Source organism: Euwallacea similis, chromosome 2, assembly GCF_039881205.1.
Source record: "Euwallacea similis isolate ESF13 chromosome 2, ESF131.1, whole genome shotgun sequence".
NCBI classification, from domain to species: domain Eukaryota; kingdom Metazoa; phylum Arthropoda; class Insecta; order Coleoptera; family Curculionidae; genus Euwallacea; species Euwallacea similis.
This window is the reverse complement of record NC_089610.1, coordinates 2,285,565-2,302,833: the sequence shown is the minus strand read 5'-3', so window position 1 is coordinate 2,302,833 and position 17,269 is coordinate 2,285,565. Positions and strand designations below refer to the sequence as shown.

At 37.5% G+C, this 17,269-nt stretch overlaps 1 protein-coding gene across 5 annotated transcripts in view; it reads left to right on the top strand.

Annotated features, from left to right (window-relative positions):
- CadN (Cadherin-N) overlaps positions 1 to 17,269 on the top strand; it is a 286,639-nt gene that overhangs the window by 257,520 nt on the left and 11,850 nt on the right. For all 5 annotated transcript variants that reach the window (XM_066405928.1, XM_066405931.1, XM_066405929.1 and 2 more), the window contains 11 exons: positions 455 to 1,413; positions 1,636 to 1,762; positions 1,825 to 2,034; positions 2,217 to 2,401; positions 2,699 to 2,854; positions 2,997 to 3,233; positions 7,871 to 7,957; positions 8,257 to 8,426; positions 8,952 to 9,325; positions 9,385 to 9,697; positions 13,702 to 14,258. In XM_066405928.1, coding sequence (XP_066262025.1) covers positions 455 to 1,413; positions 1,636 to 1,762; positions 1,825 to 2,034; positions 2,217 to 2,401; positions 2,699 to 2,854; positions 2,997 to 3,233; positions 7,871 to 7,957; positions 8,257 to 8,426; positions 8,952 to 9,325; positions 9,385 to 9,697; positions 13,702 to 14,258 — 3,375 coding nt within the window. The remainder of the gene's footprint in view (positions 1 to 454; positions 1,414 to 1,635; positions 1,763 to 1,824; positions 2,035 to 2,216; positions 2,402 to 2,698; positions 2,855 to 2,996; positions 3,234 to 7,870; positions 7,958 to 8,256; positions 8,427 to 8,951; positions 9,326 to 9,384; positions 9,698 to 13,701; positions 14,259 to 17,269) is intronic.

Sequence of the window (17,269 nt, the reverse complement as noted above, 5' to 3'; positions counted from 1 at the left end):
TGGTTTGTTCAGTATCGCCAGAGGCCTTCCATCTCTTTTGTAACGAAAACTGAAATGCAGTAATCAAAATCAACATGGCCCTCTACACAAAGGTGTCTCAATTTTCTATTATTCCACATTCAACGTCTATACGAAAAAAGGCAGATAAGGGCAGTAAATTGAAACGAACCCCCAAAGGCAGCATTCGTTCAATCAGCAGTTTCGTTTGGTCTTAATTTCTTTCGGGGGTTCCGCGTGTAAATACGTTTTCCGGTCTTTCATGCAACTCCGCCGATAAATTGGTTTAGAATTCCTAATAAAACGATTTCCAATATCCTGTTAGACCAACTGAAACCTCTTCTCCGTCATATTGAATTGCAAATTTATTATACATTTTTCGAATTATCTGATTTCGTGCAGTAGGTAATTTCAATGGATGGTCAGGTTTTGAAATAAGATTGAAATATTATTTCAGGTACAAATGCGAAGCTAACCTATTCCATCGAGAAGAACGTGATTGAGGAAGAGACTGGATCTCCGATCTTCGAAATCGAAAGCGAAACGGGAGTGATCAAAACCGCTGTGTGTTGTTTAGATCGCGAACGCACTCCAGATTATTCTATACAGGTTGTGGCGATGGATGGTGGGGGGTTAAAGGGAACTGGGACAGCTAGCATACGAGTGAAGGACATAAACGACATGCCACCCGCGTTTACCAAAGACGAGTGGTTCACGGAAGTGGACGAAACTGATGGAAGTGCGTTACCAGAAATGCCCATCTTAACGGTGACGGTACATGACGAAGATGAGACTAACAAGTTCCAGTATAAGGTAATCGAAAACAGCGGCTATGGGGCGGATAAATTCACAATGGTGAGAAACAACGACGGAACTGGATCCTTGAAAATCGTCCAGCCTCTGGACTTTGAAGACCTTCTGCAAAGCAACGGCTTCCGATTCCGCATCCAAGTGAACGACAAGGGCGAAGACAATGACAACGACAAATACCACGTGGCTTATTCATGGGTTGTTGTTAAGCTAAGAGATATCAATGACAATAAACCAGTCTTCGAAAGACCTAACATCGAGGTCAGTGTGGCGGAAAACGCTGAAGTGGGAAAGAGCTTGGAGACCTTCAAGGCTACAGATCCGGACCAAGGAGGAAAAAGCAAGGTATCATTTACCATTGACAGGACTTCGGACAGAAAGAGGCAGTTTGCTATTAACCAAGAAGGCACTGTGAGTATCCAGAGGTCTCTGGATAGGGAAGACACCCCTAGGCATCAAGTGAAAATTCTGGCTATTGACGATGGAATTCCTCCAAAAACAGCCACTGCGACTTTAACAGTAATCGTCCAGGATATCAACGATAATGCACCCACGTTCCTAAAGGATTATAGGCCTGTTATTACGGAGCACGTTGCCCCCAAGAAGGTAGATTCATCTTTCGAAAAAGTTTGGAATACTGGGTGTCTTACATAAGAATAATTTGTTTGATGATCTGAGAACCGACCAGAAACCAAAAATTTGCTTAAATGCTGATTTCGAAGGTTTTGGATAAAATGGTATTAATTTAACAATGGGGACACTCTGTATTTCTCTTTAGATTTACGAGAGATAGGATGATTCAAATAGTGTCGTTTTGTTGCTTGTCAGGTTGTGGAGATTCTGGCCACAGATGACGACGACAGGTCAAAAAGTAACGGACCACCTTTCCAGTTCCGACTTGATCCCAGTGCCAGCGATCTAGTCAGAGCCAGTTTCAAGGTTGAACAAGATCAAAGTGAGTTTTTCCACTTTCCAAAGTTCCTAAATTTAAAATTGTTGCTACTGTGATATTTTCAGAGGGCGCAAATGGTGACGGAATGGCCATTGTAACTTCGCTTCGCTCATTCGATCGGGAAGTGCAAAAAGAATTCCACATTCCCATTGTAATTAAAGACCATGGAAATCCTGCTATGACCGGCACCAGTACCCTCACAGTGGTAGTGGGAGATGTGAACGACAATAAAATGCAGCCAGGTTCAAAGAACATTTTCGTCTACAATTATCAAGGTAAAGCTAGAACTTTAAATTCAAATTCCTGCTCATCTCTACAGTCACAGTCCTGACTATCTTATTTGCTCAAATCTGACCCAAATACAGTTCGATATATCATATCGTTCGTGAAATCTCTCGACGTAAAGTCAATCCGGGCCAAACCAGCATCATGAAACAAGCATAAATCCTTGTCCTAGGTCAAGCCCCGGAAACCGAAATAGGGCGGGTGTATGTCTATGATCTGGACGACTGGGACCTGCCAGATAAGAAATTCTATTGGGAGAATAACTCGGAACATCCCAGGTTCAAGTTGAACGAGGACACAGGAATGATATCAATGAAGCACGGCACCAGAGACGGGGTTTATCACTTGAGGTTTAAAGTAAGACACCTCTGGATTTACGTAATATTGCTTTATTATCCCTCAATTTTGCCAAGAAAATATTGGGAAAATTGAGCTTTGTGCAAGTAGATTACAACGTAAACTTTTGTGGTTTTAAGCAGTAATGAATACAAATTTATCTCTTTCGATTTTTAGTTCGCAATAAAAAAATTAATTTGGAAAACCTGAAAAGTCAAAAATTTCGTTTTCATACGTTATGACCTCAGGTGCTTGAAATATTTTTAATTTTTCTTTACTTAAATTGTCGTTCTACACATGTATTTTCCCTATTTTAAGGTCTACGATAGGAAACATACCCAAACAGATGTTCCTGCCAACGTAACCGTAACCGTAAAAGAAATTCCACACGAAGCGGTCATCAATTCAGGATCGGTGAGGATAGCCGGTATTACTGATGAACAATTCATTAGAGTGTGGGACTACAAGCTACATGTAAGTACAAACCGTCTTAAAAATCTCTCATTTCAACCTGAACGGACAATGGTTGTTCGTTTTGTTTCTAGCCAAAGATTTTTGACTTTGAGCCAATTACCTGAACTATATGGCTCAAGCGTCATCTTAGGGTTTGTTCCAGGATTTGCCCAAATCAATGGCAGAGAAATTCCGGGACAAAATCGCGGACTTACTTAACATTGATCGGGAAAATGTAGACGTGTTCAGTGTGCAATTGCGCAGAAAACACCCTCCAGTGACGGACGTTCGTTTTTCGGCACATGGTGGTACTCCCTATTACAAGCCAGTGAGGCTCAATGGAATGGTACTGATGCATCGAGAGGAAATAGAAAGAGCTGTGGGAATCAATATAACTATGGTAAGTGAAATCCGTTCATTTTTCGTTACGACTCTTGTAAAAGGTAGAAAATTCTCGCTTCAAGTTTTCATTTTTTGCTTCAATGGGTAAAGAGTAAATAATTTCTAATACACCTAATTTCGATTCTGATAAATTAAGTATGTGTTGAGATCTTACAGAGTCACTTCTGTTTTTTCGTTATCTGGCAAACATATCCGTTTGCCTAACTGTCTTACGTCTATACCTCTTATTGTTATTGCCACCTAAGTAATCTCAACTTTCTTGCTCAACATCGAGTGTTCACATTCCAAGTCAGAACTAGGCACCACCCACAGAGATAGCAAAGTCTGACAAAACAGTAAGCAAAACTGTTACCTTCCATCAGAGATAAAATGTTGATGTTCGGTTTATATAAGAGCAATTTTTTTTCAAGTTCCGTATAGTTGGCGATGAATACTCAGTCGCCATATAAATGTGGTTTTTGTTTGATATCATTTATTCATCTCTTTGTTAAATTATCCCAAGCGAGTAAACTATTTGATATCGCAGTTTTTATCTAAGGGCATTTTGATTATGGCAACTGCAATCCAAACTCTCGCCAGATGTGCGATTCGTTCAGTAATTCGTTTACACCACAATTACTGCAACATTGTATTGTGAAACTCTTAAATGCCTAAAAAGAGTTATTCAAAAGAAAAAAAGAGGCATGGTGTTATGAAGAGTAGTTTTACTTCATAACAATGCATGCCCCCATGCGTACAGATTAAAGAGCTGCTTATAAATTTCGGATGGGAAGTATCTGCCCATCCACCGTACAGTCCTAACTTGGCACCAAGTGATTTTCATTTGTTCGCTAGAATGAAAGTGTAGTTGGGAAAACAACGATTCAACACAAACAAAATATTGAAATGGGATGTGCAAAATTGGCTTAGTTCACAGGCAGCAACTTGTTATGAAGAGGATATAGAAAAACTTGTTCCCTGTTACGACAAATGTGTTAATGTCCTTGGTAATTATGTCGAAAAGTATAAAAAATCAAAAACCTACTCCTGTAACATTCCATCTGTGATAGCTAGCTATTCACGTTTTGCTTATGTCGCTTAAAATTAATTTTTTTAGTATCTAATCATGAAATGTTCATAAACTAAGGTGAGCTCATGTCGGTGTAAATTTCACATCATATAAAGTGAAAGAAAACTACAGCAGATATGACAACACTGCATTTAACCCCAGCAGAATGCCTGAAGAAGTGAAAAATTTTCTAATCGTAAAAAAGAGGCTTTTAGAGCTTCCCCGAAATTAAAAGAGTTAAGTCCGTAAACAAAAATCCGGTACACAACAAAGAGTGAAGCATTTAAATGTAACGACCCCGAAATGTGACGTAATGACATCATTTGTCACGCCCATTAATTCGTGACAAGCAGCGAACGAGCGTAGAAAAAATTACGCTGCGGAGCGAAACGGAGAGCTTTCTTTGGATCAGTTCAAGGTAGTTCGGATGTGTGGATGCAAATTTCACGTCATGTAAAGTAGTGAAAAACTTCAACAAATGATGTGACAACACAGCATTGCAAATGCACTAAGATATACAGGATGTCTTGTACATGTGAAAATTTTCATAACACTATATACTGCTTACATTACTAATTCACTCTGACCCATTAACCACGGACAAATTTTCGTCGACGTCTCAGTACCCTTGCGGAGGTGTTATTACCGAAAAACTTCCTGATCTTAAAAAAGAGGTTTTTGGAGCATCATTGAAATTGAAAGAATTGAGGCTGTAAACAAACATCCGGTATACAATCAAGAGTGAAGAATTTAAATGTAAGAATCCTGAAATGTGACATAATGACGTCATTTGTCACGCCCATTAATTCGCGACAAGGAGCGGACGAGCGTCGAAAAAGTTACGCTCCGGAGCCAAAAAGAAGAACGAAGAGAAGAGCTTTCTTTGCGTCAGTTCATAACATCTCGACGCTGACAAAGTTAAATCGAAAGAAGTTGCCAGCATTTTAACGACGACGATACTTTTTGCCGCCTGGAGAGCTGCTACATATTTTTATTCGTTTGAGCTTTAATGTTACAGAGGGATGTTGTCGTGAAGCTTTCAAGGGCGATTTACTTCACTGGATATGTATAATGCAACGGGAATTGATATCGTGTTTGAAGTAATTCTGTAATGCACCCAATTTATATCCAGGGCAAAACACTCTTGAATCTGGTTCGACGGGGGAGTTTCGGAAGGACTTCTGGACAAGTCAGCAGATTAATAACGTAATATGAGTCTTTAGAGGCTTGGCTCAAATTTCTACAGAATCTATGTCCAGAAGTCTGGAACCAACGATACTAAATGACAAAATTCCACATATTTCGTTAAAATCTAAAAAGAACTATAGAAAAAGCATAGGAAGTCAACAACAAACAGGTAAAATCAAGTAATCGCTACTTGAATAATGTTTCTCCGGATATACAGGGTGTAACATATCATCATGGAGATATTTCAAGAGGCGTTAGCACTGTGCAAAGTAATTAAAAAATGCTTTAGCGCCATGGTCCAAAAGACATCAATTTCCAGATACAGATGGCAGTTTCACATCTTTTCTCGTATTTTACGCTTTTCTCACAAATGCTTTGAGTTAAATCACTGAAAAATCAAAACAAAATTATTAAAATGGCCCAAACTCAGCCATGGCATCCTAGATTATAGACCGGAATATGTACAGGGTGTTCAAATAACGGAGGACGTCGGCTTTATCTGGGAAACTACTCATTATCGGATCTGGAGAAAAAAATATTATAGCTAAATAGGCCATGAGAAATCGCTGGAAAATATTTTCAAGTTCCTAACCATACCGTTAGGGGGCGTTTTTTGCATGACAAATCAATAAAAGACTATTTTTAGTAAAATTTATCTGGAAAATGTATATTTTAAAAATTAAATATCAATTTTTGAGACAATATGTCACAACTTTTGCAGGAAGAGTTTTTTTAAATTTTTTGAAACTGAAGGGTGAGAGAAGCTTCTAAGTCAGCTCAAAAAATTCAGTTTTATCGACATTAGCTAAACATAAAACTACATTGTAATACCTCGTTAGAAAGGTCTTTTTGCAAGCTATGACGTGACAATTATCTCACTTCATGTTAATGTGACACAAATACCGTTAGAGGGCGCAATTTGAAAAATATGGTAATTTTTCAAGTTATTTCAGAAAACTTAAATGGAAGGGTATATCTTTCTTGCACAATTCGAAAGAGCGTTAAATTCTGCTTAATATAGTCAAAACCCGATGCAAATATCTTTATGTGGTAGTAAATTATTGCAGTTTGAAAAAAGTTTAGTGCCCCCAGAGTTAACTGGCGTTTCTGAAGATCAGACAAACTATGTACCATCCTAAAAGAACATCAAGAGGAATTTCAAAATTATTGAAAAACAGACAAAAAGTAAAATTCAAAATTAATCAGGTATTACAACGTATACTTACGACCTATCTCCCGGTGTATATATTTTTTAATCTTATAACTTATGAAGAAATATAATACCTAAATAAAAAAACTTTTCATTTACGGCTATTTGAAAAAGACCACTGCATTAAGTTAGCTTTAAATTGCTGCTGTGCTGTAATAGTAACTTTACGCACAAATGAACCGATACTGTTTGTTCACAGCATAGTTTCTATGGCGGAAACCATGAGTTTTCGACAAGCGGGCTTTGTTTTATTTTTACAGCCCATCGCTGACGGCAACGGGCCGTAAAGTTGTAATAATGTCTTTCGCTTTTGGCAACGAGCCGTAAAGTAGAAATAACGCTTGTTCATTTTTTAACCGCTTTTAATCAAAAAGTAAATATACTAATTTTATTCTACTTGCACGTAAAAGGTATAAAAAAGTATTATTTATGCGTAGAAGGTAGTGTGTAGCACGAGAAGAAAGAATTACGCCTTTGACCGCATAAAGGCTCTCTGCTTCGCGTTGAGTCTCAAACTTCGGCCGCAGGCGTAGTTTCCTCCTTTCAGGCTTTTACACGTAAATAACTATTACGAAGAGATTATTGGAATTTTCCATGGCACCCCACTTCTATCTTAAAAAGATATTTAAAAAAGAAACAATAAAAGGAACAAAAATATCAGCAGCTTTGCCCATTTCGCTTCTATTGTAGCCTTAACCAAGATCCGTTGCTCTTTTCTCATGTAACAAATTTTCCCCAATAGTCTCCTACTTTGGCACTACAAAGCATTCAAAGAAACGATTATTAAACAACTTTTAAAGTAGCATATTTCAATCGAGCCCTGTAGCAAAATAGGGACAATAACTAATACGCCCCGACGTGATAAATCACTTTTTATATTGCTTGCGAGAACGGGACATGTTGGCATCGTCCTTCCGTTATAACACGCAGTGACATTTTTGATAATAATGTGATGAATCGACTTTATATATTTAGAACGATAACGTCATATTATGTTTCTTCGGTCTTTCCATCCTTCCTCACCTCGATTATTTTCCATTTGTTTCCCTTCGTGATGGATTAAAATAGGTTCCACACACACACAATCGCGTCAACTATAAATATATATTTGCAAACCTAAATAATTATGTTTGAAAATTCTTAACGTGATGGGAACCGTTTTAAGATGTTTTCCTTCTTCTATTTCCAGGTGGGCATCGATGAGTGCCTGTACGAAAACCAAATGTGCGAGGGATCCTGCACAAACACGTTGGACATAAGTGCCTTGCCCTACATGGTAAGTACCCGCCCATATCGTCGTCATCAAGTAATGGTTCTTTTTTAAATAATGGCCCGTCAATTCCGGATGGATTGTGAGCTATCTCCTGGATATATGTCGTGAACGAAATCGCGATAATGGTAACCGTTTAATATGTCACGGATGTGACGAATTTTGATATATTAAAGATTAACGCAAAAAAGTGTTGGAAACGATTAGTTAGACGAAAATGTGTTATTGGATTTTTTTCGGTGGAGCTTAGATATTTCGATAAGATTTTTTGGCAAAGTCTAAAATTGCCTCACGGGTTTTTCCAGGTCAATGCCAATAAGACTGCTCTGGTGGGGGTGAGAGTAGACGTGATGGCAGAGTGCACATGCGGGGCAAGAAATTTCTCCAAAGAAGAAAATTGCAGGAATACACCCTGCTATAATGGGGGACGATGTAGCGAAACCAGGTTTTCTTTGGCTTGTTCTTGTCCTGCAGGGTAAGAAAAAAATATTATTTTGATAAACTGAGAAAAAAACATTAATTTTTTTTAACTGAACATAAATTTTCTTTTATCCATTTCTTGTGTTTGCGTTAAACAGTGAGCGGAAATACAGCGAACTGCGTATTTCCTTCCTAAGTTGTTTGCATATTAATGCGCTTTATGAACTAAGTAGGTAGTAAATCTGATTGTTCCGGAATGAATTAAATTTTAACAGGCAGTAACATAAAAGAGGGCAATGGTGCAAGGTAAAAAAGACAGAACAGACCCAGATATTTCCGATTTTACAAACTTCCAGGTCATGGCTTTAAATTTTTGAAATTTCAGTAAACACTTATATCTGACTGGTTTTTTTCTGATGGATAACATTAAACGAGAATTCAACTTAATATAAATCATATCCGGCGATCATTGAAAAAGTAGGTGGTGAACCGTAACCCTAGGGCGCTGATTCATCCACTTCCTACTTATCATCAAATATCTACCTGCGGTTTTTTCTTTACCCATCTGTATCCCAAACAGGTACAACGGTCCTCGATGTCAGCAAACCGCAAGAAGTTTCCACGGCAATGGCTGGGCCTGGTATCCAGCCCTGGATATGTGTGATAAAAGTCATCTGCACTTTGAATTCTCCACCAGAAAAGGTGATGGTTTGCTCCTCTACAACGGCCCCATTGTCCCACCAGAAAAAGACGAAGTCATGGTGTCCGACTACATTGCCCTGGAACTCGAAAGGGGCTATCCCAGGTTGCTCTTAGATTTCGGGTCTGGAACCTTGGAGCTTAGAGTTAAAACCAAGAAAACATTGGATGACGGGGAGTGGCATAGATTGGACATCTTCTGGGATACCGAGAACGTGAGGATGGTGGTTGACTTTTGTAAATCTGCAGATATAGGTAGCAAATTAGAGGCCTTCAATTTTATTTTCAAAACTATTTCAAACCCTCCTTTTTAGCTGAACTAGAAGATGGCACTGCGCCAGAATTCGACGATAGTAGCTGCCAGGCTCAAGGCTCTATTCCTCCATTCAACGAGTACCTAAATGTGAATGCTCCCCTTCAATTGGGCGGATTATACGTCGAACAATTCGACCCTACGCACTACCATTGGCAATACATGCCTGTTGGAAAAAGTTTCGACGGGTGCATCAGGAATTTGTTCCACAATTCCAAGTTGTACGATTTGGCGCATCCAGGGCTATCCAGGCACAGTCAAGCCGGGTGTCCTCAGACTGATGATTTGTGTCAGCGAACGGACATCACAGCTCGGTAAGAAAAGTTATATTTTTACGTATTTTTTGACTGTAAATCAATTACGTCTAGCATGAATCATTTCAGTAAATCGCAAATGGTGTTCAAAATGATTATTGAAAATTTCTATACCCGATTGTTGCCTTTGAAAAAAATCCGGAATTGACTCATCCCCAGAAATATCACCGGCTTTTGCAAAAATCGCCATTATCTTTGCAACTATCCACCAAAAGCTTTTCATAAATGCTAATATTGACTACTTCAAGGTAGTTTAAAATTCTGAGGATTCATGCCCAACCCAGCTCGATTTTTTTAGTTGCTCTAAATATCCGATATTTGGAATAACTTATTGTTGTTGAGTGAAGATTTCCAGAAGTTCCCGAGAACGTCTCAATTTCTTTTTAAATTTTCAAATTGGTGCTAAATTTCCCTGGAAGAAAAGTTTCAAAGACTAAAAATTTGTACTTACATTGAGACGACAATAAACTTTTAAGGGGAAAGAGATCGTAACAAATGCCCTAGTTCGTGTTAAGGTCTCTAATCATGTTCAAAATTTTGACAACATATAAATCTGAACATTTCCCCGGACAATGAAAAATACAGCGACCCACACGGCAAATGAAACACCAATTTGGATGGGACCACAAACGCGTTTGCAAACAGGTTCGCAAATTATCTTTCTTCGTCAAAGGGCTTGCGGTGTTCCCATCACTTATCAGTTTTCCCGAAAATTAATATTAATGCTCACTAAATATACATTTGAAGGTATACCACAAACACGTTCCGTTTATTATTCAGTTTGTCGCATCGCTCATTGTTCGGTGAAATCTTCAGATGTGTACAAAGCTTACCGTAGAATGCATAATAAAAATTTCACTATTGCGTTTCCGGATACTCTGTATATTAATTAGTTGCAATCCGGTAAGGACAGATACATTTGTTGTTACGGGAAAATATCCAGTTTTTATGTGATATGGAAATATGTCTTCCATCTATCTTTCAAAGCCCCATTTCGCATTCCTTGCTCGTAAACCTCGCAAACGTTGTTTTCCTTCCCGAAGTTAAAACAGGATAACCCGCCGTTCTTGAATTTTTCATTGCAAATCGCTTAGTATCCCTATTTTTTACGATGATGGTATCGGTAATAAATGATACATTTATGTAATATTGTGTTTCTGTAACAAATTAGGTTGTAGAATTAAATGCGCCTACAAAAACGTTTAATCAAAATTTCATGTTCTAAAGATAATGAAAATCGAATTGTTAGTAACACGAACGTCTTCTCCAAACCATGAACTTTGCTGTTTTCTTAGCACTCTCAAGGAAATGAAGGGGATTAACTTGGATGTTAACGTGACTTCGTGCGATAAGGAACATTCATTATTATTAAATGGAACTGCTATTTTGTTAACTGAAAGGATAAGTATATATTATTACGTTAAATCGTCGCGTTTTCTAGTCTTTGTTTGACTAACCCACAAAGACATCTGAAGAAGTGTAGTTTTATTGTCGCTTGAGGCAAATTATACGGTTCTGGATTGTGCTAAAGCGAATCAGACGTCGATGATGTTATATCTGGAACTGCCTACATCAGGAGACGTACCTTCTCTGCTGGAACTTTCTAGAAGTTTCTAGCAATATAAAAATGGATAAAAAATGTTCTATGAAATCCTAGAGAACCCATTGCCTGCAGAACCAATATCGAAAACATTTTACGGGCTAAAAAAAAATTAAAAATGTTCACTGTAGAACTAAACAGCTGCTGTGTCCTATTGTGGGATGTATGCATTGCACACGAACGACCGAAATTAGGGGCGGCCATATGCGGTAGACGTTTTCAAATGGCAATTTTTATTATTTGCAGGAGACTTAAATGCACCCATTAATCATGTTTATAAAATTTCTCCTCCAAACTTTGACTGTCCTATTAGGTACAGAATAATTCTTTACCGTCAAATCGTACATTTTTGTAAAATATTTCCAGTACAGAAACGTGCGGTTAGAAAGAAATCAATTGAATGTCTATGAAAAATAGCTGTAGGGTTCTTTTTTAACTCTGATAACTAACAGCACCAGCTGTGTATATACATTCAGGAATGTTTATTGTCCTTTTTTTTAAAATAAAGCAGTATTTAGTGAATTCGCACCAGTTACTAATTACAGTTAAAAAAGACACCATTCCATTACATAGACTATCAATATAGGAACATGCTTGATTCCTATAGCTGCATTAAACTACGTAATAGGCTGCCAATATGCATAAAGGCAATGTGAAATATCAGTTAAATTATTAATGCTGTATATAATCTCTTGATTGATATTGAGCCATACAGTTTAAAACAGTATTTTAATTAGTATCCTTTGTCATATAATATGCACCTACTCGCAGTTATTTTCCATATTTTCCACCTCACCCTATTTCATTATACAGGGTGAAACGTATCACCATAGAGATATTTCAGGGGGAATAGTATATATAATAAATAATAAAAAAAGCCTAATAGGCCTATGGTCAAAAATACCATTTTCGATATACAGGATGGCACATATTCAAAATTTTTTATAATTGTGTTTTCCCTTAGAGCTATTTTTATTTTAAGAAATTTGTCAAATGTTACAAGCCACTTCAGATAGTTGTAACTAAGTCGAACGATTTTCTTCCTTTCTTCCTTCACTTTCTTAATTCGGGTCGATAGATATTTCTACAAATTTTTCGAAAATAGTGAGAAATACCAAAATACTGCAAGAAACCAAAAAGCTAAAGAATTGAAGAAGGAAGTTATATTTGGTTTCAGAATTCATACAGGTTGTTCCAAAAAAGATACAAAGCATAAAATAGTATATGACCCAAAAAAACCATAACACCTTGTATATGGCTACCGACGATTTTGACACTTTGTAAAAATATCATAACTTTTATTAAAGTTTACCAGTGAAAATCTAATGAGCTTAATAAACCGATAGAGCATGTTAATTCTGTTTTTGAAAATTGTGTCAATTAAAAAAATGTATTAATATTGGATGGTTTTCTCGATTTCTGGATGTTTTGGCAAATTTTAAAGATATCATGAGTTGTTGAAAATTTTTTTACGTTTTTAAAAATGTTGTAAACTACAAAATGTGTTCTATTTTTCTAAATTTTATCAATAAGCATTTGAACATTTTATCCTCTTATAAATTTTAAAATTTTTGCAAAGTTACAACAAATTTAAGCATTTCTAATTTGATACAATTAACTGAAATTTCTTGCTAACTAATATTTTTAAATCATAAAATCCTACCTAATGTTGATAATTTATTTAGTCAGATTTAGCCGTTTTTAGATAATTTTATCCTCATAATTACATTTAAATGTGACATTTTCAACGCAAACTTCTTGTTCATCAAGTCAAGATTTCCCTGTACATTTCTTCAAATAATTTACATTAAAGTCATACGCCAACTCGGTATGAATATTTGATTTACCTTTTGAGAATTTAATAAGAAAATTCTAACCAAATGGGAAATCTCCTATTTGCGTATCTACTTCGAAAACTTGTAATTGACATTTAATTTTCTTTTCATCTTTTTTACTAAAAACATGAAGTAAAACCTGTTTCGAATTACTTTATATTAAAATAGTTTACAGATTTTGTATTGGTTTTAATGGTAACTGAAATCTATGTACTTCTATTGGAGCGTGACTGCGTTTTCAGAATTTTAATTAAATTCTGTTATCAAAAACCAGCATTTGGAACCTTTTTACATGTAAAAGAACTTAGTAGATGGTTATTAATGCTGCCGTTTACTGTGCATCTGAAAATATATACTGAAACCCACACGTTATAAACTTTAAAACAAAATTTATGATATTCTATAAGTGGATATACTGGGTGTTTCTAAAACATTCAACTTAAACCCACCCGATAGATGTAACTTGAAGGTTATAACATTTTTTTGGAAACATAAATTTCTCTCACAATTCTGTGACTCAAGCCTTCATTACTTGTGTCTTTTTCTTGATGCATGGGATTTTTTTGCAGATGTTGGGAACACGGAACCTGCGTAGGCAGCATGAACGAAGCCAAATGCCAATGCCACCCCGGTTGGACAGGGCCCGCTTGTTCCATTTCCACTATCCCCACGAGCTTCCGGCCTCAATCATACGTCAAATACGCCCTCAGCTTCGAACCGGACCGTTTCTCCACCCAGATCCAGCTTCGGTTCAGAACCCGCGAGGTACACGGCGAACTTTTCCGCGTATCCGACCAACACAATCGCGAGTACGCCATTCTGGAAATCAAAGACTCTCGTCTCTATTTCCGGTACAACCTGAACTCGCTGAGGACAGAAGAGAAGGACATTTGGTTGAGTGCGGTACCGGTGGACGATGGACAGTGGCACGTGGCGCGAGTGTCCCGGTACGGCAGCGCAGCAACTTTGGAGCTTGATGGTGGCGAGGGGAGGAGATACAACGAAACATTTAATTATTTGGGACACCAATGGTTGCTGGTTGACAAGCAGGAAGGGGTGTATGCTGGAGGAAAGGCTGAGTATACGGGGGTGAGAACCTTCGAAGTGTATGCCGATTATCAGAAGGGTAAGTGGTCCGTTTCGCTTGTATTACAAGTGCTTTCATTGAACATGTTTTTCTATTTACCGTGATGTGGTGCTCTGCACACATCTATACTGGCTTGAAGTGCACTAAGACTCATGTACAACTTGACTATTTTGCAATTCAGGGTGTGAAAGGTTTTGCACATCTGTCTCATAGCTCTGTTCCAATAAAAAGGAACACCAATTCCGGATCATCGGAAATAAGGGCAAGAAAGCCCGATTAGTATATTGCGCATATTTCTGATGGACCGGAATGCGTTTTCCCGTCTGTCGGAAGTTGGAACATACCGGACATTTCACATGGGAGATATTTTTCCGTCAGGATGCCACAACCACGGATGTTTTGCATCGAGAACTGCATAGTCAATAAGGCTATTCCCTCAGTGTTTTTCTTACGTATTAATGCTAAAATTGCCCTGAAAATTGTATTGTTCGTAAAGTAAAGCACGTATTTAGATCAATATCCCTAACTCTCATATGTTACGCAATAGGTTTGGAATATGCAGCCAGCTGTTTGCGTTATTCCCCTCTTCCCAAGTTGATACGTAGTTTTGCTGTCTCCAGTCACACAACATTTTATTTTTAGAACTTTTTGTTGACCAGCAAAAATGAGATATCCTGTTTCTGCGACATCCAAAAAACGATCCCCTTAAAAAAACATATCTCATTCTACCTTTCACCCTTAAGCGTCGTGACAAAATCGTCTGAAAATTAAATTTCCTCCTCGCCAAACCGGAAATTTGTCGCCAGCATTAGTAGCCCCATTCTTTGCGAAAGGGTTTTTCCTTACCTTAAGGAGCAAGGGTATCCCTTACGTAACGTTTTGTGCAATATATCATACCAGGGGGCAAAAGTTCCATTAATGCGTTGAAGTATTGCTTTCAGTGTTATGCGACCCTTATCAAACTTAGGACTAGTTATTAGAGGATGATGCGCGTAGTAATTTCGCTTTTTATGACCTATGGGATTTCATACATTATGCATGATGGAATTCGTGGCTGTCACTCACCTCAGGGAATTTGTAATATACATACCTTGTTACCAACCAGTAATATGAATGTTCTTTGGGTTAATGCGGAAAGTTTTAGGATTTTGCTTAGCGCAATAAGCATACAAGAAGCTAACAAGGAAACTGCATTATTTCTTGGAGAAAAAGCTTAGGGTTAGTTTGCCGTGTTGAAAGTTTTGTCCCCTGATCTGGGCAAGGACAATAAGTAGCAGAGTTAGAAAGTGGAAAACCCTGGATAACAGAGTCAGTGAATAACAGTCGAAATGCTATTGCAGTCCTTTCTGCATTTTTTAAACTACAGAGTTAATGATCTGCTCTGGAACGAGTTATCTTAAAGTTTACATATTAACTCTGACCGGATTAAGGATTTAAGTGGAATCGTTTTGGATCACTTAGTGCCGATAGTTCACTGTCGTCTACTTGCGCTTATTAGGCACAAAGCTTCGCCAGGCATCTGGCAGTTTCAGATATATTGTCCAAGCATAAGTTGTTTATCCTGAATGTGGTTGTACACCACTATTAACATGCTTCTCATTGAGATAAGCGAGACTCTTTTCTCATCAACCGCAATCAGCAGCGAATGACGAAGGAGAACAGCAGAGCTTATAAATCCAACTTAATAGCTTCTCTAACTCGCTCAATTAGTATAAATTTAATTTGGCCCCCGGGCAATTTGAGGTATATCCCAATTCACATAACGAATGATTATAATACAATAGGACAAGGACAAGGGACGTATCGGCGACACAAAAGGGCGGACTGAGCGCGAGGAAAATTGCCAGTTAACTGAAACGTTCCGAATGTTTAAAAGCCGTTAAATCGGATCGTGTTGTTCTTTTGTATTAAATATCTATGAAACAGGTTTTTACATCAAAAGAACAACGATAACTTCCGGGGTGGTCTGGAGATGCCATTTTACAAATCCTAAGAAATGTGTATAAGATTTACTAGATTTGGATGTTACATTTTTCAGGGTTGCTCTTGAATTTGAACAAGAAGGATGATAATTGTATTTTTTCCACCATTCACTTTAAAAGACACCATTATTGGGTGTATTAAATAGCTAAAGCGAGCTGTTTTCTCGCCTTGCTTCTAAACCAGATCAATAACGCCACGCCAATGGTGCATTACTTACCTAACGAACTAATTAATGAAGGTGGAATGAGGGTGAAAACGCCGCGATTGTGAAATGCTTATGACCCTCACGTCTTAAATCCCTCGGCGGTGCTCGCCTCGTGGTTTAAACGTAACGTTCGGGTTATAATGATGCAGTTCACACTACATACGTATACTATTACTATTCAACCCCTAATTTATCTCTATCTACCTTTATAAACTATGCTAGAACCCATGACCAAAGTGATAATTCAATATCTTTTTGGGGAGCAACATTTTAATTATTCACAATCAAATATTGTATCTTGTAAATAATAATTTACTAGCGTTTATTTATGCAATAGTTAATTAACGAATGGCATTTTCAATTAAATTATTTACGTCTAGAAAAAACTTTGTTGTTTATTAAGCTGTTTTGTATTTTATGGCCAATATAACGAAACAATTAGGATAATAGAATATTGCTATTGCTATTGAAATTTAGAAATATGTTTTCATTAAATTCAAGCTGTATTCCTACAGATTTCATTTTAGCAACTGAACATTTACCTACATACATGTCTGTTTCCTTTATTTCCAAAATGTCGCTAGTTTTCAATGAAAAAAGAACTGACCTCAATACACAACAAAATAAGAGAGTCATGTTTCCACGTACCCCTTGTTCTAGCAGGCACCATCCAGATGGCACCATTTACACCATTGTGTAACTCTACAACGTGACTTTCTGTTTCCCATTTCAATGGAAGCGAAAGTTCGTTGACATATCAAGGATTGATACATCTATTGGCTATCATTATTCGCCAGTACAAATTTGATGCCAATAATCATACGGATACCATGTACCTCCATTCAACTGTTCCGGCCTTTAT